Genomic DNA, 22611 nt, shown 5'->3' with positions numbered 1-22611 from the left:
GATCTTACAACCTTGTGTCATAAATCTCAGGATGCTCTTTGTGGTGTGTACTGGCTGCAGCATAACACACATTTTCTAATAATCTTCATTATTTGAGAATTTGAAGCACCAAGGGGGTCCAATCAGACTACAGAAATCTCTGGCTTCAAGGCAATTGATAAGAAATTTCTTAATGGCTTAGTAAGAGACAACATAAATTTAAAGTTGATTTTTGGTCATCACAAGCAATGCTATTAGTTAGAAATTGCTTCAGTGTAATATTCTTTCCTTCTAAAAGACAAACTTGAGGGGGATTTGTGTATGGGATTGACTACAGGCAGAAAGTAGAATACTTTTTTCAAGAGCCTTAAACATTGTTCTCAGTATATTTTCATTCCACACATATACAGGTCCTGCAATTTTAACTGAGAACAGTTTTGCAGCTCACACTGTGAAGATGTCCTGGGACTCCACTGCTTGCTAGTCGTTTTGTTTGAGCTTTCAATCCAAATCAGACCTTCAGAGCTGGATTGTGGAGAGCCCATGGAGGCCTGTAAAAGAGCATGGTCAGCCCAAGTACCCTGTTCACGGGATCTGGCTTTCTGTGGTATAAGCCTATTCTTCTCCAGCTTTCAGAATTACAAAAATAGATCACTTCCTCCACTGTGGTCAGAAGAATTTTTCATCCATCTTTGTCAACTGTTTTAGAAACACAGTAGGCATCTCAAGGAGTCTAATTTCTGCAAGATCAGGGCACTGCACAGCGGTTCTTTATTTATCCCTACATTCTGTATCTTCCCTAACAAATTCAGTTTTCCACCACCTCTACTTCTACTGTACTCTGTAGCTTCATTCATCTTTTTCCTTGGGTCAGCAGCTCTAGGTTTTCCTCTTCCATTAACTTCATCTTCCCTATCTATTTTTGGTTGGGGTGGGGGCAGGAGGGGGGTTGTTTGTTTGGGTTTTCTGTTTGGTTGGTTTTTCAATGCCCAGAATTCTGTATTTTGTACCCTGCACCATCTCCACTTTTCATAGCAACACCGTGTGCATCCCCAGAATTGTATTCCCCAAACTCTCTGCTGATGCCACATTTCATGTGCTACCACTTCCTTCCATTGCAGCTAGTCCTAAGAATAAATCATGAAGCATGTTGGCATAGTGGCCTTTCCTGGGAGGGTGAGTGAAGTTTGAGATGAGTGGTGGTGTTCTGCTAGGAGGCGTTTGGTGACTGCTATCAACTGGTCCTTTGATCTGGAGACAACTCAGAGGTTCCCACAGTTCTGTGATACAGATGTCAGAACTCTGCATCATTCCCCCTCTTTTTGCTCCTTGCTTCAGATTTTTGGGTCATGCTCTGGTCTCCACAGGATTGGTGTCTGACTTGCTTTCAAAGTTATCTTCATCTCTGGGGTCGATCCAGAACAGCTCTCTGAAGCTATTGCACCAAAATCCCATCAAGCTGAAGGTGGGGTTTCACAACCTACAGAACCTGATGTTAGGGCCAAATGTGTTGTTCCATAAGGATGAGCAGCTGACTTCCAAGGTACTTGAGGAGAAGGTGATTGTGCCTACTTGCACAAACCCAAAGACAACATTTAATTACTTCCTATGGGTCTGTTTTTAAGGAAAGGGGTTCCAGTGATCTGAGAGCATCGGAATAGTCACCAGACCATTGAGATGACCAAATGAGACATCTTTACCAGATTAGATAGATTTAGTGTAGGCTGAAAAACATATTCAGATGCTAATGCTCACTCACCAGCATAGTAATTGTCTCTGGGTTAATAATAGCTCCCTTTTTCCTTCATTTATTCCCCAAATTTGCCCTCTAATGGAAATCATGATTGTCACATGTTTAGAACAGATTTTCTTCACTGTGCATATGGAGGAAGGTAAAGGAAGTGATAAATCTCTAAAAAACAATATGATAAAATAAATCCTTTCTTACTAGGGGGCTAGATATTGAGCTTTTTACTCCTTTGGAGTCTTGATCTGTAGCTGGCCCTGCTGACTGTAAGATAACTTCTGCTGCAGCAGGACTTGAAGTGCCAGAAACTGCTCTCTTGCAGTCACATGGGAACCCCAAAACTGGAAACTGTAGATCACCATATCCAGTGAATAACTGATGTGTTGGCTGTCAACAAGGATTAGATTGACGGAACTGAAAAAAAAAAACAAACGAAAAGCAACCCCAAAAAACCTGTTAAATTTGGCCCTGTTTGAAACAAAGTAAAAACTTCAGGGTTTTGAGAATTTATGTCTTTCCTTTTCTTGCCTTCAATAATTTGAAGAAAATCCATCACCCTTCCTACCTGCTGCTGACACAAGAAATATTTTATACTTAGTTATTTCCCTCTGTTAGCATCTGATCGATAACAGGATCAAACTGCCGACTACATGCTCGTTCCTTTCCTCCCCGTGTTGATGCTGTTTGGATAGGGGAATAATTAACTGAGGATCAGAGTGATGCATCTGCTGTAACCTAATGTTTCTGTCACACCAGTACCCTACTGATGGATGGGCAGTTGTTCAGCTTTCTGTCATGGAAACCTTGGGGCAGGTTGGGGCGGGTGCTGAACTTCTCATCCCACTCCAGTGCAGTGTCAGGTGTCCTCTGGCTGCGTTTCAGCAGCAGTGATGGTTATCACCCAGCCTGCCCTCCTCTCTTGACTAGAAGAAAGGGAAAACAGGATGAAGGCTTTTGTTCCTGCAGGATAAACCCCTTCAGCAGCAGCCACAGGATGCAGAGGGGATGCTTTCTGCTTGAAGTCCTCCCTATTCTGTGGCATACAGGCTTCAGCTAAAATAAACCAGTGTTCCATGAACCTTTGAAGTGTGCTTGTCTTCTGAGTCACTTCCCTGTTGCTGAAGGGCAGTGTGATGCTGAGGGATGTTGCCTTGCATCACACAGATGTGCTCAGCCATTCAGCCTCCCATTTCATTTCGTATGTGAGTGGCAGCTTTGCCCTTCCGGACAAACATCTTCCTTAGGGTATTTTCCAAGACAGTGGAAAGCTAGGACCACTGGAAATGCACATAGCCTGGTGCCACTTCCGGCCTCTGAACGTCCCTCCCTGCTTTCCATCTTTGCAGATTATTTGTCTTAGTAGAAGGATCTGGGAGCAGTGCCATCAAAACAGGTTGTCTTCTCTCCCGTCTTCTGTGATGGTGACTGTGCAGATAGAAGTGTGGCCTCCCAGGGCGAGCTGGCACGCACACCAGCAGTGCTCCAAGTGAGCTAGACAGACCGCCACCATCAGAAATCACATCCTTCTTCTTGATTTTACATCCTACAAGCAAAGAAAATCCTAATGTTGTAATGCTCTGGGCTCTCTTTTCTCTCCTCTTTTTCTCTCCTGAAATTGCCAGTTACATGAAATAATTTGTGATGAATCCAGAGACCCCCAAAAGCCTAAATGCTTTTTGAATGAAATTGCCTATAGGTCTATTTTCTTCTTCAGTCAGTCCAAATAGTTTAATTTGATAATGTTGAGATCCTTACCTTCCAAACAATATAATTCATTTAGTTTTAATTAAAGAAGTTCTTCCTTTGCACTAGACTGATTCTAAACTGGCTTCACTAAATCTTCTTATGCTGTAAGTAGCAGTGACCCAGATAAACACATTTGAAAATGCAACTACTGAAACTACAGTATGTTGCCTTTGTAAGATGCTGCAAAAGAAAGACTAAAATAGTTCTATACATTTACAAGAGTAACAAGTAGCATTATATCTTTAAAAGCAGGTTCATAAACCAGTCTAAATGTTACATATTTCATGTACAGATTTATGTGAAATAAGTGTTGCTTAACTTGGAGTCAGAAACTTAAAAGTCACAAAGAGGCCTATGAAAAAAAATTGATTTTTCCTTTTGTGGATGAGCTTCTGCATCATGACAAGACCTTTTGAAAAAAAGAGGAGATAACTGTGTTTAAGAATATATCATAATGCAGCCACACTTCAGGACCATATAGGCAACCAGGATAAGATTGCATTTCTGTTTTCCTCAATGCCTGAGTCTCCAGCTTCAGTGACTTTTTGACGTAAAGTCTGAATTCTAGTTCAGCCAAACCCTCCTGGTGCCCACCAGCCACGTAAAGCCAAGGTCTGGAGAAGACAGCTGTACTTCACTGGCTGTGTCAAGGATGTTGCTGAAGGGCTTTGTTTAACACTATATGGGTAAGCCCTTTTTAGGGTCCTAAAAATTGGTTGAGGAAATAAGGGGATACTGCCCCTTGTTCCAGATGCGTATTTTGTGTGTCAGTGTGTGTGACAAATGCTGTTCAGGATGCTCTCATACCAAGTTCATGCTGCTGTTGGAATGTGCTCCAGCTACCTTGTTCAGATCTGATTGCATGTAAACACTGCTGCTGCAGGAGCAAATGTGACCAGAATTTCTCCTGGTAACTTCTGCCCAAGTCATGAACTGCATGGAAGGAGCTGATGGAACTCAGGAGTGTTCAGACTCAGCTCTGCATGGCAGCAAGCACCCGTGCCTGTGGCTGATGGATAGGGAGAGCCAGGCACTGGTGGGGCAGCCTGTGGGGTGTCCCTTGCACCCCATAACTTGGTGAAGTGCAGACCTTTCACCAGTTTTGGTTTTGTGGGTTTTTTAGGCATTGGCGTCAGCTGTGTTTACACAAAGAAGAAATATATGCTATTGGGAACAATTGGATAATAAACAACCTTTAATTAGCATTGAAGATGCACAGAGACCTAATCCCTCAGTGCCTGTTTAGACAGCTAAACCCAAACATGTGCTGGTGGCTGGGTCCTGGAGAAACCTTCACCCAGAGCAGCAGCTGAATTGTCCTTAATCACTGTAAGGACTGGGCAGGGTTTACTGGGTGTTTTGGGATCTACAAAGACCTATTCTCACCCTTAAATTTATTTTTGGTAGCAGTATGCTCTCCTGCTTACTGTGCTTAGCATTGAGCTGTAAAATTGCTATTGTCAGACAAAAAGTCAATGGATTTTATTGATTCTTCATGCTTTTGCAGCATTCTAGGGGAGCCTTTCTACTGGACATGGAGGATGCCTGGGGGTGGCGAGATGAGTGTGCACTGGAATGCATTCACCATGGCTGCCTTCCATGTGAAGCAGTGGGTGCTGGCACTGACCTCACCAGTGAGGTCCATCCAAGGGCTGCCATCCCTTGAGATCACTGCAGTTAACCTGCACAAAGTGTTTTCTGGGAAAGACAGCCCTTTCAGTTGCATCAGCCAGCCATGGAAATGCAGATTGGTTTGTTGCAGCCTGACCTGTCTTCCCTGTGGGAAAAACTGTGGATGCTGAGCTCAGGGCAGCTCTGGTCCCTTCTTGTTGTGGAACACAGTTTGACGGAGTTTATGGTCGCTATACCTGCCCTGGTGGCCACCCTCCCCAGTGCAGCCATGGCCAGCAGCTGTCTGCTTGGCTTCTTGAACTATGGCACCTTTTCAGGGAGGATTCAGTTGAGGATGTAAAGGGTTTGCACTCGCCAGGGGACAGCTGTCTCCTCTGGTTTGGTTTGTGCTGCCCAGATGTTTACCCAGCTCGACTGACAGTTTGGCACATGAGCATGTCCACTGACAAGCAGTAATAACAGTGGTTTCTCTTGGTTGCTGCCTTAGCTGTCAGGACTTCTTAGGGCTTCTTTTGCAACCCCTGTAGTGGTGCGGCTTGTTCCTGCTGTGCATCTCATATTGCAGACGCCTCTGGTTTCCCTCAGCCACTATCCTGGGCAAAGACAGGCCAGCAGCAGCCCCTGGGAGCCCAGTGGCCTGGCACATGCTGCTTCAGTGCCTCACAGACCACCCATCCCTGCGTGGGGGGTGCCTAGATAGGACAGCCCAGCTGGAACCATAGACTTTCTTGGGGTAGTGTGGCACAGAACCACATTTTCCATGCAGAGGACCTGAAAGGTGCAGCACTTCTGGTCAGCAATGGTTCACCCCTTGAGCATGGGGCAAGGGCAGAGATCAGATGCTAACTGTCCCACTGGAAGGGATGAGGGGGAGCTTTTGCAGGTGGCATCTGCCCACCCCCTTTACCCAAAGCAGGATCATCAATGAACATAGTTGTTTTCTTTAATACCCCACCAAGAAAATACAGAATATTTTGTAGTGCTCTTGCTGTTTCAATCTGCAGGGGTGTCATTTTCATAGCCAGACTTTCTACCTGTTGGAGTCTGGAATATAGAATATGTACCCTTGCTTCTGATACTTAGTTCTAAGATCTAGAAAAACACTGAATTTCATATAATATGAAATTCAGGAGCATGTTTTCATGGTGATACATGAAAACAAATGTTAAAGTTAGATGGAAAAAGCTAAAAGTGCAAGTGTGTAGATTAGAAAGTTTTTTTAAATCACTGGGTGAAAAAGTTAGTTTAGAGAACAGGAGATAAGCTGGAGGATTTAGGGTGTTGTCCCTTGTCCCTTCTTTCTTCTTCATGTTCTTCTCCTAGAGGTTTTTGGGTAGTAGTAAGTCATTGGACAGAGAATGCTGCAGTGCAGCACAGAGGTGATGGGTCATTGGGTCATTAGAAAAATAATATACGTGTCTATTGTTAATTGGGTAAAAATAGGTGTAAAGATAAAAGAACTGCTTATTTTGGGGCCATTTTGTGCATCAGACACGAAGTGTGCCACAAGGCCTTGTTTGTACCATCAGAAGAAAGAAATGTACAAGATTGCAAAGATTAACCTTGTGTAGCCAGCCTGGAGAGACCTGTTAAGTTTTGTGATGACCTTACAATAAACACCAGAAACAAGATTCTAATGAACTCGGAAGTTTTCTTCGAATCATAAGAACTGAGATAAGCAGGGCTCCCCATGAGGGAGGATCCCAAAAGAATTCAGTCCAAAGGAGGCTGAGAAATCCAAGAATAAAAAGAAAAATACAGAAGAGATGCAGCAAAAACAGAGAAACAGAAAAAGGATTTTTTAGAGAAAGGTTACACTACCAACATAAGCATTTGCCTGAGGCAAGAGGAGCGTGTGCCATTTTCCACAACTTACATGGGCTATAGGCAGTTTTAGTCCCTAAAGTTACTATATAATTAAAACTACTTCCTCCTTGCTTGCTAATCTCCCAGACTTTGTTGTGGTTCTTTCTTGGAGCTGCAGGAGCTGCAATAGTTCAAGCCTTCAGTGTCCATCCCTGGTCCCCTGGCCAAGGGGAAGGGGGTCACTCATGCTGGGGACAAGGTGTTTAAGAGCTGGCAGTGGGGATAGGGAGGGTTGGACAGGCACAGGTGGTACCTCGAGGCTGTCCCCATTTCCAAGGGTATGTTTGGTGGTGGCCCTATCCTAGTGGGAATAGGCATTGCCCCCTCAATAGGTGCCATCTCATTGTATACCCAGGCTGAGGAAGAAGGAGCGCACGCATTACCCATGACAGTGGTCCAGTGTGGGGTGGGGTCAGGGGGAAAAGCTGGTGCCTCAGGGAAGAGAGGACTCAAAATGGTTAAGCCATTGGGAGTAGCAATGCTGTGGCATTCCCCACTCCATAGAGTTACAAAAAAACTCTTAGCTCCAGCTACATGAAAAATGTGTCAGGAGAATATATCACTGCCTGAAACAGAATATACACAAAACACCAGAGAAAAAAGTACCCTCAGACCTCCTTGCTCAGAGCTGCCTCTCAAAAGTGCTTCTATGGGGCTGACCTTCCCCCCAGCCTGCTCTTACACTGTGTCTGTATTTGCATTAGTGCAGGAGACGAGGGGGAACAGCCTCAGGCCCTGTCCTGTTATTACAAGGAAAAGCTAGGACATGGTACAGCCATGGAGGTTTTTATTTGTGTGTTATTTGTTTGACTTTCCTAAAGGGAGAACCTGTGAGAAGTATGAAGTTCCCTAATAGAGCATCACCTTACATTTTCATGGCAGACAGTCTGCTCTGTCTGCTGAGGTGGCCTGAAGAACCAAGAAGATTGACAGCAAAAGAAAATTACTTCAGAATTGCACCAGTCTTCTGGCAGGTTTTTTTGGGGTTTTTTCACTGTTAGTTTTATTCTTCTTTATTTTTTATTTCCTTTTCTTTGTTCTTGGTAGTAAAGGAATGAAGCTACACAATCAACTTTATTCCTCCACTGTCTACAATCCATGTACCAAAATTCAGTTCTTTGAAGAACTGACTGTGTGAGGAATTAATGCCAGGCTGCAGCCCTGTGTGCCCTTACATGCTGACGTGCATGACCTCTTACATCCAGAGCTTCATTGCCATAGAGCAGCAACACCTCACCAGGAGAGCTGAGCCACAGTTATGCCGTGAACTGCATTGCTAGACAGCTTCCTGAGGCTGAGCTGAACAGCCAAATACGAAATCTCCCAGTCAGATTTATTGGAATGGGCTGGTGACGTTCCCCAGAGGACTTACGATCTATGGTGATGGATGATGCCGATCCATTAATGTAGTAGTCTCATCTGGGAAAGATGTAATTGTCGTTCTGCATCCTGCAGTTTCCTGAAGTTTTTCTGAACATGTAATAGCACACATTGCAGTGGAAATTACTGGTGAAAAATGCTGCAGTAAATATGTCAGGGGCTCTATATCCTACGGCAGTGTGCTTCTCTTCTGGAACCACACAGCCATCATTAAGATAGGGGAGGTGATAATAACAAAATTTGGTATAGTGCACTCATCATGATGTATGTTCTCGCCAAAGGTTTGATGGAAAATATGGGCAGGACTGACCTTGTTTCCTCTTGCAATAACCATCTGCAAATAGTGTTCATGTTGACTTGTTCATAGAATCAGGAAAATGCTATTTATTTTTACCTGCCATAGCAGTGCTGTTTTTACAGTACTGCTTGCCCTGCCTGCATTTCCTGAAATACAGCCCTTTTCCTCTGCATAGTCTGAGTCTGGACCCCTGATGACAAAGAGCATTATTACTTTTTTGTGTAGTCTTGGCGTAGTTTGGAATAGTCCAACCTCCATGTATTGGGAGCAGTGTGTCGGTCATAGCTCAGATATCAAAGCAGCTGGAGAAGACTGTGTTTAACTGGCTAGAAGATCTTTGTTCATAGAGCATCAAATTAATAAAATTCAGACAACATTCACTCTTAGACTGACTAGAAGTGCTCTGGCAGCAGAGAAACATGATGAAGAGAGAGGAGAAGGCACACTGGAGGAATGAACCCACAAGGAGTGGCCACCAGCTATTCTGAAAGAGAAGGCAGCCCTGTGCCACCTCAGTGAGGGTGTGCGTGGATGTGTGCCCACTCATCCTCGTGATTGCAGTAGTAACTGGAATCCAAGCTGAGGTCTGTGCTTCGTGCTATCATGTGCCAAAATGACTGCTGCCTATGAGACCTCACAGTCGAGTGGATGAGGCAAAAGGCACGACAGAAGTGCTTGCTTGTATGCATGTGCATGTGGGACATTTGTAGGCACTACAGGTAATGCAATTTATTTCAATCTGTAATTGCAGAGAGACCTCAACAAATTAGAGAGATGGGTAATCACCAACCATATGAAGTTTAACAAGAGCAAGCACCAGATTCTGCACCTGAAACAGAGCAACCCTGGTCTGTGCATGAACTGGGGAATGAGAGGCAGGAGCACAGTGCCATGGAAAGAGCCCTGGGGTCCTGGTCAATGCCAAGTTGAACATGAGCCAGCAGTGCCCTTGGAAGCCAGGAGGGCCAGCTGTGTCTTGAGGGGCATCAGGCACAGCATCACCAGCTGGGCAAGGGAGGAGATTGTCCTGCTCTGCTCTGCAGTGGAGCAGCCTCATCTCAAGTGCTAGGGGCAGTTTTGGATGCCACAACACAAGAAAGACATTAAACTGTTAGAGAGTATCTAAAGGATGGCAGCAAAGATGGTGAAGGGTCTGGAGGGAAAGCCATGTGAGGAGCAGCTGAGGTCACTTGGTTTTTTTCAGCCTGGAGGAGACTGAGGGGAGACCTCATTGTGGTCTTCAATGAGGGGAAATGGAGGGGCAGGTACTGATCTCCCACGTGTTACCAGTGGGAATGGCCTGAAGCTGAGTTGATGGGAGTTAGGCTGTATAGCAGGAAAAGGTTCTTCACCCAGTGGGTGGATGGGGACTGGAGCAGGCTTTCCAGGGAAGTGGTCAGAGCACCAACCCAGAGAGAGTTCAGGAAGCATCTAGACAGTGCTCTCAAGGGCACAGTGTGGCTCTTAGGTGGTTCTGTGCAGGGCCAGGAGCTGGACTCGATGATCCTAATGGGTCCTCTTGAGCTCAGTGTGTTTTATGATTCTGTGATAACCTGGACTGGTTGACTGAACAGTGATAAACTCAGTGGCACTGACATACAACATGACATATTTTAAGTATTTTCTGTTATTTACATACTACTTGTGGTCAGTGCATCTGTCAGAGGCATATTTCCCAGTTCAATCTAGCGGCTTCTAGATGGGAAAAACTGGTCATTGTTGAGAGGTTTTGGGGTTTTCTTGTTACATCCATCAGCACCATTGTGCTGCATCTCATGCTGGTGTTATTTCAAATTCAGTCAGAATTCATCTGACATCTCGTGCATCATGTCATGGTGGAGAGAAGAGGTCAATTCTCTTCCCCTCAAAGTCAAACCAGGAAACACTTGGTACAAATGCAGTGAGGAAAGCACATGTAAAATGATGTGAGATTCAAAGAAAAAATGCTGCATTTTTTAATCACATCACAGGAGTCTTGCATTTTTCTGTATCTTTTAAACAAAATTCTTGCAGTGGTTAAAATTTTTGCAAGGATGAAAATAAGTGGCCTTTTTTCTTGAAAGTTTTTTCCGTACTCACATTATGAGATAGGGTGGTGCATGAGTGCTTGAAATCTGCTGTGTGCATACTTTCTACTGAGGATTAGTTCCATTGAGTAGCTGATGAAATGTTGGGCTTGGCTTATAAAAGTGATGGGGAGGGAGAGAAGGAGAGTCAGTCTAATAAATCTGAAACTATGAGAATTAACTTGATTTTGAAGTGGCAAGCTGATGGAGCATTTGGTTACTCATGCTAGTGAGGAAGGACAGAGCATTAAATAACCATATTTTGCATAGAGGGAGGGAAGATTTCTCTATCCTTTGGCTCCCCAGGCAGCACTCCAATACTCCTGCACCTTTGTATCTGCCTGTGCTCTCAAGTGAGACCCTATCCCACAAGAGAAGATAAGCTGATGAGTCTGTTATTTATTGTCAGCTCTTCATCCCTAGATCTTCCCATTTAGGACTCTATCTGCGTCATAAGAACCACCAGTACCAGGGTTTATCCGTTTCAGCCCACAGTGGTAAGCTGGGTGGCACACACCTGTGTGGTTAATTACCTGCACGTCCTTCCCCGTGTTCTTGGGCAAGAGCATTCATACGTAACCAGGAAGGATCTGTGAGCTGGAAGGTTCAGTTTTTCACTTGGCTTTGCATTTCTTCTCTTTATTTATTTATTTAAGCCAGGCTGTATAAGGACGATGAGAGGCTATGTGAAAATGCAGCTTTCAGTTGATTTAAGATGAGTTACAGAAGTGTTGGAATTTGCTATTCTAACCCCATGGCTTTATAATAAAGCTGAGGTTAGCCCTATTCCGGCCCTGTCTGCACCAAGAAAAAGTGGTTTTTAACTGGAGCTGGTGTGCTGTAAGAATGGAAGGAAAAGGGTTTGCAGTGAGTCTAAAGGACTGGGTTTCTCAGGGCAGGTGTGGTACTAGTGGCACCTCACATCATTTACTGGATTTGAGCTGGTGAAACTGGTTTACTCCTCAGGGGGGTAATCTGGTGTGCTTCACTTTTATGGCTACTTGGGAGACAGACAAAGGGGTCAAAACCGTGTTTGTGTAACAGGGAAAAATCTGATTTTCTGCCTGCAAAAGTGATATAGCAATTTAAGAACTGATTTTTAACTTTACCTCACTAACCTGTTGGCTGAGACCTGTTAATACATCCATGGCGGGGTCCCTGTCCCTCTTACAAGGAGCAAGACAGTCACATCAGCAAGAAGAGATGGGCAGTGGATGGCAGCCTTTGCCACACTGATGCTCATCTGATGCTGGAGAAGATCAAGTGGATGTGGTAAAAATATCTGTGCCTGGGATCAGTGGAGAGTCAGGACAAAATAGGGAGCTGGGTGTCTCAGAGAAGTGTCTCAAACCTCCACTGGGGAACCAAGGAGGCTTTGAAGTCATTTAACTGATATCAAACTTGGAAATCCTTTCAAAGAACTGAAATGCTTTATGGGCTGTTTAATAAAGCACTTGACTGGAAAAGGAGCAAATATTTTATTAGGCTGACACTGAGTGCTTTTTGTTTCAGGTTTTGGGGGAAGCAGGGCTGGCAATTATGTTTAATTGGTATCCTTTTCCTCTTGTTATCATTGGTGTATTGATTGCTGGGAAAACAAAATGCGTGGGTTTTAAAATTTACTGTAAAGTAAGGGCTCTCTTGTTTGTTTTGTTTAGCTCTGTGTATTCAAACCAGCTCATTTTTCTTTGCTTTGCTAGTGAATATAATGTTTTGATTGAAAATGATACTAAATAATCAGTTAAGTGGGATATTTAATGACAGGAAAAATTCTTCAAAATATTTTTTCCCATAGGAAAATCATGCATTTCACTTTCCGAGCCTAAAAATGCTAGCATGAATCTGCATTCTTCCTATGATCCTACTACAAAAGTAAATATGTGGGTGCACAGCATGCATGAAAGCCATGGAGGTTAAGGTATAGTAAATCTCAGGAGCACTGATGCAAGACAGATCCAAGAGTAAGTTCAGTCTTTCCCTCATATAGTTTTAATTTAGACATTCTTAGACTCACAGTCCATTGTCAGTTTTCCTTCCCTGTGGGAAGCTGACCTACTGTGTGAGAGGAAAGCCTGGCAGATGAGAAGAGCACTTGATACTGAGGAAGTATTTGTCTCTGTGTCCCATAAGATCCTCACAGACACACAGCCGATGTGGGGGCTGGATGAGGAGACAGTGGATTGGAAACTGGTGGAGCAGGCCCAGCAGCACAAAGTCCAGTTGGGTTGGATGACTTGGTGTGTACTCCAGAGGTCAATGCTGGGTCCTGCCCTGCTCAGCCTCTTCATTAATGATCTGGATGATGGGCACAGTGTACCTTCAGAAGTTTGCAGATTACACAAAACTGGCAGGAGTAGCTGATACATCATAGGGTCGTGCTGCCATCCAGAAGGACATCAAGAGGCAGGAGAATTGGGCTCAGAGGAGCCTTGTGAAGTTTGCCAAAGAGAAATGCAAAGCCCTGTACCTGGGGGAAAGCATCAGTACATGCCAGGGACCACTCACTTGGAAAGCAGTTCAGCGAGAAAGAACCTGGGTGTCCTGGTGGACACCAAGTTTACCATGAGCCACAAAGATGATGGGCTAGAGCATCTCTGCTGGAGGAAGTTTGTTTTTTGGGAGGGTGCTGGTGAAAAGATAAGCTTCCAGGGCTATGCAGGCAGCACCTTCCCATGGTAGGTGCTCAGGGCTGGGCGCTGACCCATCTGTCCTGACATGGTGCTGCAGCTGCTGATGTCCCCATCCCAAGGGACTGCTTCATGCTTTGAATGAGACATCTCCACACTGCCAGCTGTATAAGGGGAAAGCTGATTTAAACAGGTACTTCCATAGTCACAACACCAAGTAACTTGTCTTCCCAGTTTGAACAGAAATTGGGAGCAGAAAAGCTGTACTGTGTCAGAAGCCCCAGCTGGGTTGAAGGGACATCACTTAACACGTGACTCAGCAGTAATTGGGGCTGGCAAATTTATATTTGTCCTCCATGTGTCAGGTTTAATACATCAGATTTCCATGCACTGTCTCCACCTCAGAGTGTGTTTTCAGCTTACTGGAAGCTAAGCAAGTTGATGCTCTTCAGGCATTTGTGTACAATACCAAGGATAAAAAATAAACTACAACTGTAAAGGTTTTATTTTCAGAAATCTGGTGAAAGGTTCCTCCAAGTATGATGGGTCAGGGACCCTGGGAACAGGCCTACACTGCAGATATGAGAAATATTGAAGATTTGGGAATAGCAAGATCAATCTGAAATAATTTCAAGGTTGCCCTGTTTTTATAGTGCTGGCTTACATGTACTAGTGTATATGGTATAAGCAGTGGTCCTTTTGGAAGCAGAGCCCATCAGTTAAGTGTTACAACCAGTTAGTGAAAGAGTTTGTGAATGGAGTAAAAGAAAAGGGAAAAGGCATCCAGGAATACCGGCAGTGCCATCCCCTTACACTTCGGGTATGTCAGTTTCCTCTGCAAATGTAGGGTGTTTTGTGAGGCTTTCAAATTGGGTGTAAAAATTGACTACAGGTTGAAATTTGTCAGGAAAATGTTCTATTCCTTCCACAGCATTTATTGTCTGTCTTGTATATATTGCCCTTGAGAGTGAAGGCACTGGTTTCAGGCCCATGACAGGATTTTTTTTTCAATTGCTCAGATTTGTTTTTAAATGAGAAAAAAGTGAGTTCTCTTCTCCCCGGAATGGATTGCTAACTACAAATTGTTGACAACAGCAATATAGTTAGCAAATATATGACTCTAACGTGCTCTTTGCAGGCGATTAGCCTGTGCAATAGGCAGACGGCCGTGGTATTTATTCAACTGAACTATTTAAAAGACTGAGGTACCATCAGTTAGTCAAGCTGCTGCATTTGAGAACGATCATGCTGTGTGCTGAAGCAGTTATACATATTGTCCATGTCCCATCTATCACGTGCCATTTTGCACTGCTGTAATGATTTCCTTTCTCTCTTGTTTCCCCAGGGCTTAACAGCTTGGATGGGAGCCTTGACACAAATAGCTTTGTTTCTTGAAAGCATCCACACATGCAGCAGTGGAAAATAAACCTGTTGCATGATTTGCATTGGAGTGGTATTCTCTAGCATCTTTTGAAGTTGTCTGATGAGGTGCTTATTTTAACTGCTTCTTGGCAGCATTCAGCTCATCCTCCACAGCGTAGCTTCCGTAGAGTAGGAAGTACCATCAGGCAGTTCATACATGCATGGTGAACAGAAGATGTGCAGAGGCATGGACAGCAAAGGCTGTGGGTGTTCCATACTGGCAGTGATACCCTGGTGTAGTCCTCCCTTCTCTGTCTGGCTGATGCCAGAGTGAACCCTGCCCATCTTTCCAGTGCCTTTCTCTCCTTGCCTTCAATTGATTTTTGAATGGAACCTCCTAAATCTTAACAGGGAGTTAGTTGTTGGGTGTTTGAGTCAAGGGACTGAGGCGGAATAGGGCAGAACTAAACTGGGATGTTTCCCTGGTGCCCCTTAGAGGAGACAGAGAATTGTATGCTCAGTGATTCCCTTTTTGTGATGACCAAGCAGTGGTCATTGAACCCCTCACCTTAAGAAATATCCTGTGGGTTTCTGCTCTGCCTGCCCCATACTCCGGAGTCGTTCACCATCAGCCTGTCTGCAGGCAGAAGGGGGACAGGCCCCACTGGCCCTCATGGTGCCTCTGCACCCAGCTGACCTGGGTGGTGAATTAAAAACAGCACCACAAATGGTGCAACATGGGGGGAAGGCAAGCTCACCACTAGCTATGAGTTGATTACTCCTTTGCCCCTTGGTGCTTGAGGATTGCACTACTAGAAGCATACATGGGGCAGCCAGGATTCTCAGTCCCAGGTACCTGAATGAATAGGTTAATCTGCAGGAAATGTGAGAGGCAAACACTGCTGAAATAGTTTGTGGGTTGCATGTGGGAGAGCCTATCTGTGCGTTGTGTAGTAATAGTTCCGTGTATTTGGCATATGAAAGCTCACTTTATTCAAGTACATTTTTTCTATTCTAGCAACAAAACAATAGTAATAATTTGGTAAAGCCTTTGTGTATGGCTGAAAACTATAGAGATCAAAATTTGTAGCATGGAAGATGATTTGTAGTTGTTTGGATCAGCGACATCAAAGCAGTGAGTTTTGGGAAAACACTGAAGTCCATACCCAACCATAATTTTGTCCCCGAGCAGCTCGATTAAGTCAAGATTTGTAATTTTCTGTTTGCTACTGTGTTTATACTCAAGGGAAGCCCCATTTTTCCAGGAGATACTAAGCCAGGCATCCCTCAAAGGGAGCATCTAATCCTTTCCCATAGTGTGCACAGTACAATTTGAGTTCTGTGTAGACACGAGGTACAAGCCATGGTACAGACAAGCAGGCAGAGCGCAGGGAGAGCTGTGCTGCAGCCCCACAGGAAGGCACCCAGCAGCCCTGAGAAAAGTCTGTTGCACAGCCATCAGCAGGAGATAAAAAAAATAAGCTGGAGTTATCACTACCCTTTAAAAGCATTTGTGTATAGCTAAGATACCATTTCCTGTACAGTCACACACATCATTGCACAGTGCCATGAACTTCGCTCTTATCAGCACCCTGATGGGAAAGCTCGGGTTATTTACAGTAGGGCTTGTTTCAGTGTTTCAAGCTTCTTTTCAGTTAAAACCAACAGCAAATTAAATATAAAATAGATAAGTGGGGAAAGTGAAATTGATTGTCCAGGACTGAGGTATGATAGGCAGAGAAAACTTAAAGCACTTCCTCTAGGTTACATTACCTTCTTTTATGTATATTAGATACATGAAACTTACTTTAAAAACTGGGCAACTGAATTTATGTTTAGTGAAGCAGCAATTTTAAATGACTGAAAAAACCCCCAAACCCCAGCACATGCTTCAGGTTGATTTTGTTTACAGCAGAAGAATAATATAGCTAACACTGTTAATACCAATATTGAATTTTTACTTTTGTTTCAGTCACTTCCATGAGGATTTAGAGTTTTGTACTGTGTACACTATATATGTAGTATATAAAAAAGGAGTCCAGAAACTACAAAATGCCTTTGGACAACTTCAGTCTGTCTCTTGATCTCAGATGTTCAAAGTTTCCTCATCTGAGACTTGGGGACTTGGATCCTTTTCTCTCTGCCTGCTTACTGACCTTGATAATAGATTTTTAGTCTAACACGTGTTTAGCAGCCCTGGGATTCCCTCCCAAATGAAACTAAAAATAGCTTTACAGGGAACAAAATCAAGTTGTGCTGGACTCTACTGTACCTGGCAGCCAGCTACTGCCAAACTGCAGGCTGTGGGCAGGATCAGGAAATAATTTTAAGTATGTACATATATATTTTTATATATGTTAATTTTTTTTTCTATAGTGATGACATGCTCAAGAAGCAGGTGTACTGGAAGTACAGAAAGGTACATTCACTTGTACATATGAAAAGTGGGGGGGGGGGGGGGGAACCCCACCCCAAACCCATAAACCTGGGTTAAGGGCTGCCTCTCTTGTGTCTTTCCCCCCACACAGTGGGGCCCTCCCAGAGGTAGTGACCTGGCTCCCAACAATGTATATTTACAGATCCCAGGCACATACAGGATTCACTGTGGAAAACAATACTTGACTGTGCTTTGAAAAAAAAACAGGCAAGATTACAGGCTTTTCTCTGTGATTTCTGAGGGTGATAGATGAGCTCTTCTTCTCCCTATCTTGGTATTTCCTCTGCTTCCAGCCCTGTCACCTTTTAAAGCAGCAGTGGGGAAATTTTACCATGTTTTATACTTTCATCCTCAGCAGTGATCTGTCTCTTCCTCCGTGGGTCCCTACAGCATGCTAATCCCTCAAGTCTCTTACACAGCATAATTTTCATCTTAATTTTTCTGTTCCTCAGTGTTTAATGGGTTTGCTGGGGGAGCAGGGGGTGGTTTCATGTCCCCACCAGATCCTTAATTCTATATGAAAACACCCCAATCTCACACTTCTCAAGCAAACAGAAACATTGGGAAGATGCAGTGTCATGTGCAGAACACTCACTCAGCTGTGCTGCAGCAGCTGGAGGAGCAAAAATGTTGGTGTGCACTGCAGAGACCAGAATGGTCATTTGAAAAACAGGGAGGAAGAGATTATGTAAGAGCAGTAGAAAATGGCTTTTTAATTTCTTAGCAGAAATGACTATGTCTTTTTTTTTTCAGCTTAATCTGCTGAGCTGTCTCCTCATAGTCTTTATTTTTATAAACAGTTACTCTTCTTTTTTTTTTCAAAACAACACTGGCCCAATGGTTTTCTTACTGATTCCTGTTACTTTCTGAATAAGGAATTTGATTTTTGCTCCTCTTTCTTCAGTGCTTGGGCATCTCTGCCTTCCTGTCTCAGCCAAAGCTGGAAAAAAGGAAACAAAAAAAAACCCAAAAAAACAACCCTATATTTGTGAATCTTTTCTGCAGAGCATTTCATGAGATGGGAAAAATCCAGAATTATTCTCCTTAAGCCAGCAGCAGGAGGGGAAAATAAATGATTCATATGTTTACTTTTAAAAATCCTTTTTAAGAACTCAAATGCACCTGATAAATTGTTAGCATTTCACCCAACCAGCCTCTGCTATCAACTCCTGGCATTTATGTAGGTAGCCCTGTGCTTATGTAGTATCTCACTATCAAATCCGAGGATTTACAGGTCTCAGGAGAGATTTAGTAGATTACCCACTTCCTTGCCTTCAACATTTTTTAGCCTCTGTGGGGTTTTGGTTTTTTCCCCTTTCCCTCTTTGCAGGTTTGTTGGTCTTACAAACATCTGTGCCAGGAAATTATTTCTGTGAGCACCAGAGCCATGTAAAGGGTTCTTTACATGCTCTTCGACTCAGGCACATCCCCAAGCTGGGACCATTCACGCAGGCAATTTCAGTTTCGGAGTCGTGGTGCCCTCCCTGTAATCTCCTGTCATCCCAGGACCAGTGTGCCTGCAGGACATGGGGAAGTACCTTGCTCCAATGGGCCAGGGTAGCCAGGCAGTGGTGATGGCACATCATTTGCTTATAGGGAGCAAGATTCAGCTGTGTGCTGGTGAAAAATGCACATTTGGGGTGTGCTGGTGCTTTCCCATGGTAACAGAGTTGAAACTGGACAAGTTTCCATGGTGATTATTACTACAGCAGGATTCTCTTCACACTTCAGGAGAGGCACGGGCAGCACCAGGCAAAGCAGCCAGGCATCAGCCAAAGTCTGCTGGCAGCAGCTCACAGGGCAGAAATTATTTATCCTTCTAAATAAATGGGTATAGTGCCATTAATTTACTGATTTTTTTTTTCATTTTTTTCCCCAGGGAAGTGTTGATCTTTAGGGGAAACAGGCTGCGCATTTCATCATGATCATGAACAGAAAACATCCCTGTCCTTTTTTAATTGCCATTTGCTTGGTTGATATAAGAGTTGGGCTGTCAAAATGGATTTTAAGTGCTTTTGATTTTTTTTTCCCCAAGTCTTTAATGAATCAGGTGCCTGGTTCACATTACTGTCTCTGTCTAACTCTGCAGCAGGGTGAATGCTGGGGTTTGGTTTGGTCTTGCTTTGCCGTTGCGTTGTCATGCTCCTTTCTGATCCTGCATATGGCAGTTTTGGGATGAAAAAGAGACAAATATTGAAGGGGAATGAAGCACCCTTCACGAATGGTTGAATATTTCTTGGCTGCAGTATTTTTAGAAATGTTTGTTTTGGCACTTCTGTTGAGTTAAAACAACATGCTGTCACTCAGCTCTGATGTGCATTGTCATTATGTGAAGCTTTGTTTAAAAATGTGGAATGGGCATCCTGAGTCCTTGTTTCAGGCTGTGTACTGAGAGGTTTTTTGGCTGCAGGCAGTCCTTAAGACCATGTTTATGGCTAAATATAAGTTCCTCAAAGTGTTTTGCACAACACTCAGGGCTGTATGTATATCCAGCATCTCTGTATATATAGTACCCTGTATTATGGAGCCGCTAGCTTGAAGTGTGGAAACATTTAACGACTTTCCTATGGTGACGGGGTCTTTAAAGGCAATTGCAAATATTATTTTAGGGAAGAGATTTATGTGGTGCCTAAAATATGTTTCTGGCTTGCAGGCCAAATTATGTCGGTGCTGATACTCCTGGCAGCGTGGAGCCGCCGTGGGTCCCACTGACAGCGATGTAGAGGTGGTGCTGGCAGAGCCCAAGAACCCCTGCGGCATGGAGGAGCTGTACAAGGATGCCCCAAACCTACCTGTGGATGTCACCAACTCACCCTCGGCGATGGCCAACAACAAGCTGGAAAATGGGGTGGCCCAGCTGATCACAGCAGAGGCTTGGAACATCAACTCGGCCGACCTGATGAAGAAAGCCCTTTCTCCGCTGGTGACAGTCCCCGCGCCCTCCATCCTGACGCCACCGGCCGAGTCGCAGAGCGGGGTGGCCCTGAAGGTGGCGGCCACCGTGCTGCAGCCCATCTGCCTGGGGGACAGCCCCGTGGTCCTGCCCATCCACCTGCAGGTCGCCGGCAGTGCAGCCCCGCAGATGCCAGCCACCAATGCTGCCACCCCGTACGTGATGACCACCCAGGGCCCCGTCCCGCTGCCCGTCCTCCTGGAGCAGCACGTCTTCCAGCACCTGAACTCGCCCCTGGTGCTGCCCCCGGGGGCTGCCTGCCCCGCCAGCCCCCTGCACGCCGGCCTCTTTCCCGGCACGGCCACCCCCGTTGGGCAGCCCCAGCTCCTGGACCCCAAGCCCTCCGGCCAGGCGCAGGAGCCCGTCCTGCCCCCGGTCTTTCAGACACCGGGATTCGCCGCCGTCCTTCAGGACCTGTTTCCCTCACAGGGCGCCCTGGGCTCAGCCCCCTGTCAGCCGCCTCCCGACTACGCCACCCTCCCACCCCAGGCCTTCAGCTCGCCCCTGTCCCCGCTGGTGCCCCCTGCTACGCTGCTGGTGCCCTACCCCGTTATCGTGCCCCTGCCCGTCCCCATTCCCATCCCCATCCCCGTCCCCATCCCTGTGCCCCACGGCGCCGAGGCCAAGGCGGCCCCTGACCCACCCAAGCCGCCACTCTTCACCCCCCATTCCTGCAAGGGCACCCAGACACCCCTGGAGAAGGAGGAAACGAAGCCCTTCGAAATCCTCCACCCACGGGAGTTTCCCCAGCTGAGCCGTCACACTGTCATCAAGATGGGCGGTGAGAACGAGGCGCTGGACCTCTCCATGAAAGGGCCGCCCGCGCTTCGGGCCAGCGAGGCCGCGCCGCCGCCGCCGCCGCCGCCCGAGGACGGGGCGCTGGACCTGTCCCTCGCCTCCTGTCGCAAGCCGGGGGGGCCGCACGGGGAGGCGGCCGGCCCTGGCCCCGCCACCACCGCCGAGGTCGGTGCCCACCCCGCGCCGGACAAGCTCCCCGGGCCGGCCGCCCCCTTCGCACCCTGCAAGCCCCCCGAGGCCGCGGGCAAGGCGGAGGGCAGGGGCGCGGGCGGCGGCGCGGCCGAGCTGCTGCGGCAGCCGCAGAAGTGGCTGGTGGAACAGGCGGGCAGGGCGGGCTGCGAGCCCAAGGCCGGCAACAACATCGAGATCGTCAGCACCTCGCAGACAGCCAAAGTCATCGTCTCCGTCAAGGATGCCGTGCCCACCATCTTCTGCGGCAAGATCAAGGGCCTGTCGGGGGTCTCCACCAAAAACTTTTCCTTCAAAAGGGACCTGCCCCAGGACTCGGTGCTGCAGTGCTACGATGTGAAGAGCCCGCCCGAGCCCCGGGACAGCGCCGAGGCCCTCAGGAAACCCGTCAAAAACAGGAGCGTAAAGCTAAAGAAAATGAACTCGCCGGAGATACATATTCTTCCAATCAAGAAGCAACGGCTGGCTGCCTTTTTTCCAAGAAAGTAAATTATGGGTTTTTAGAATTTTAAGATTATTATGAGAAGAAGAAGAAAAAAAATAATAAAAAAGATGCACTCGGTTTTAAACTCATTTAAAACTTTAAACTATCTTTGTAAGTTATTTTTGGGGGAAGAGGGAGAGGATTGGATGTAGAGTCCCTATAAGCTGGGTTGGTTTGGTTTTTTCTTTTGTTTTTGTTTTTTTCTTTTTTTTTGTTACCCAATTTTGACTTTTCATGGGAAACTGAATAAAAAGCAACCTATTTTTCAAGCAGATTGCACATTTTGCAGCTTTAATGGAGTAATGGATGAGTCAGAGGGGTAAGAGCTATTTTCACTGCCATAAAGTGCTTTGATGATGTAACTCTTCATAACAGTCGGAATGGAAATTTCAAAATAAATGTTTGTACGTGCTAATTGGTTGCAGCATTCTTTTCTCATTTCCGAATCGCTTTCAGTCTACACAGAGGGTTGTGCAAAAAGTCTGTAAGCTGTAAAGTGCCCCAACTGACTTGTGATGAGCCTAAAATGTTAAAAAAAAAAAATAGGCCAAGAAAAATTATTTTGTCTCACAAGCAGTGTCAAAGAGCACGTCACAACAGCTGCTAATGATGCACCCAGATGAGCTACCAAAGGAGTGAGTGCTACAAGCTAGTGCACCCTTAAGACAGGGTCACTGTGAGAGACCCATAGCAAACCATCTTAAGTAATGCTATCAGTCATTTAAAATAGAAAAGCCTAAAAGTCAGGGGAATTTGGTTGCCAAGGGGCAGGAGGGGAAAAAAGAATCACATAATTTTTCCCAGCTGACTACAGCTATATGGAAAAGTTGTTTATTGTTAGTTTTCTACGTTTCTTTGATGGCTGAAATCAATGCACGTAAAAGAGCAGAGCTGTGTAACTTTATCACTCAGTAGTACACAAAGCCACCCACGTCAGTGGAGAAATGTGAATGTACAATTAAATAAAAGTTCTGCTAGGTTACAGCTTTGCACTTGTCTGTGGAAGTGGGCTGGAGGTGAATTACTGTCTGTTGGCTTCAAAGTTCA

The 22611-nt window shown here is 45.4% G+C and overlaps 1 protein-coding gene across 2 annotated transcripts in view; it reads left to right on the top strand.

Moving 5' to 3' along the window:
- The window catches only part of RAI2 (retinoic acid induced 2), a 45183-nt gene extending 23204 nt beyond the window's left edge, over nucleotides 1-21979 (top strand). For both annotated transcript variants that reach the window (XM_015643574.3, XM_015643581.3), the window contains exon 2: nucleotides 19794-21979. In XM_015643574.3, coding sequence (XP_015499060.1) covers nucleotides 19899-21569 — 1671 coding nt within the window. In that variant the 5' untranslated portion in view covers nucleotides 19794-19898 and the 3' untranslated portion in view covers nucleotides 21570-21979. The remainder of the gene's footprint in view (nucleotides 1-19793) is intronic.
- Nucleotides 21980-22611: the final 632 nt, after the last annotated feature.

This window comes from Parus major, chromosome 1, assembly GCF_001522545.3.
Source record: "Parus major isolate Abel chromosome 1, Parus_major1.1, whole genome shotgun sequence".
Classification (NCBI taxonomy): domain Eukaryota; kingdom Metazoa; phylum Chordata; class Aves; order Passeriformes; family Paridae; genus Parus; species Parus major.
This window is presented reverse-complemented; position numbering and strand designations above follow the sequence as displayed.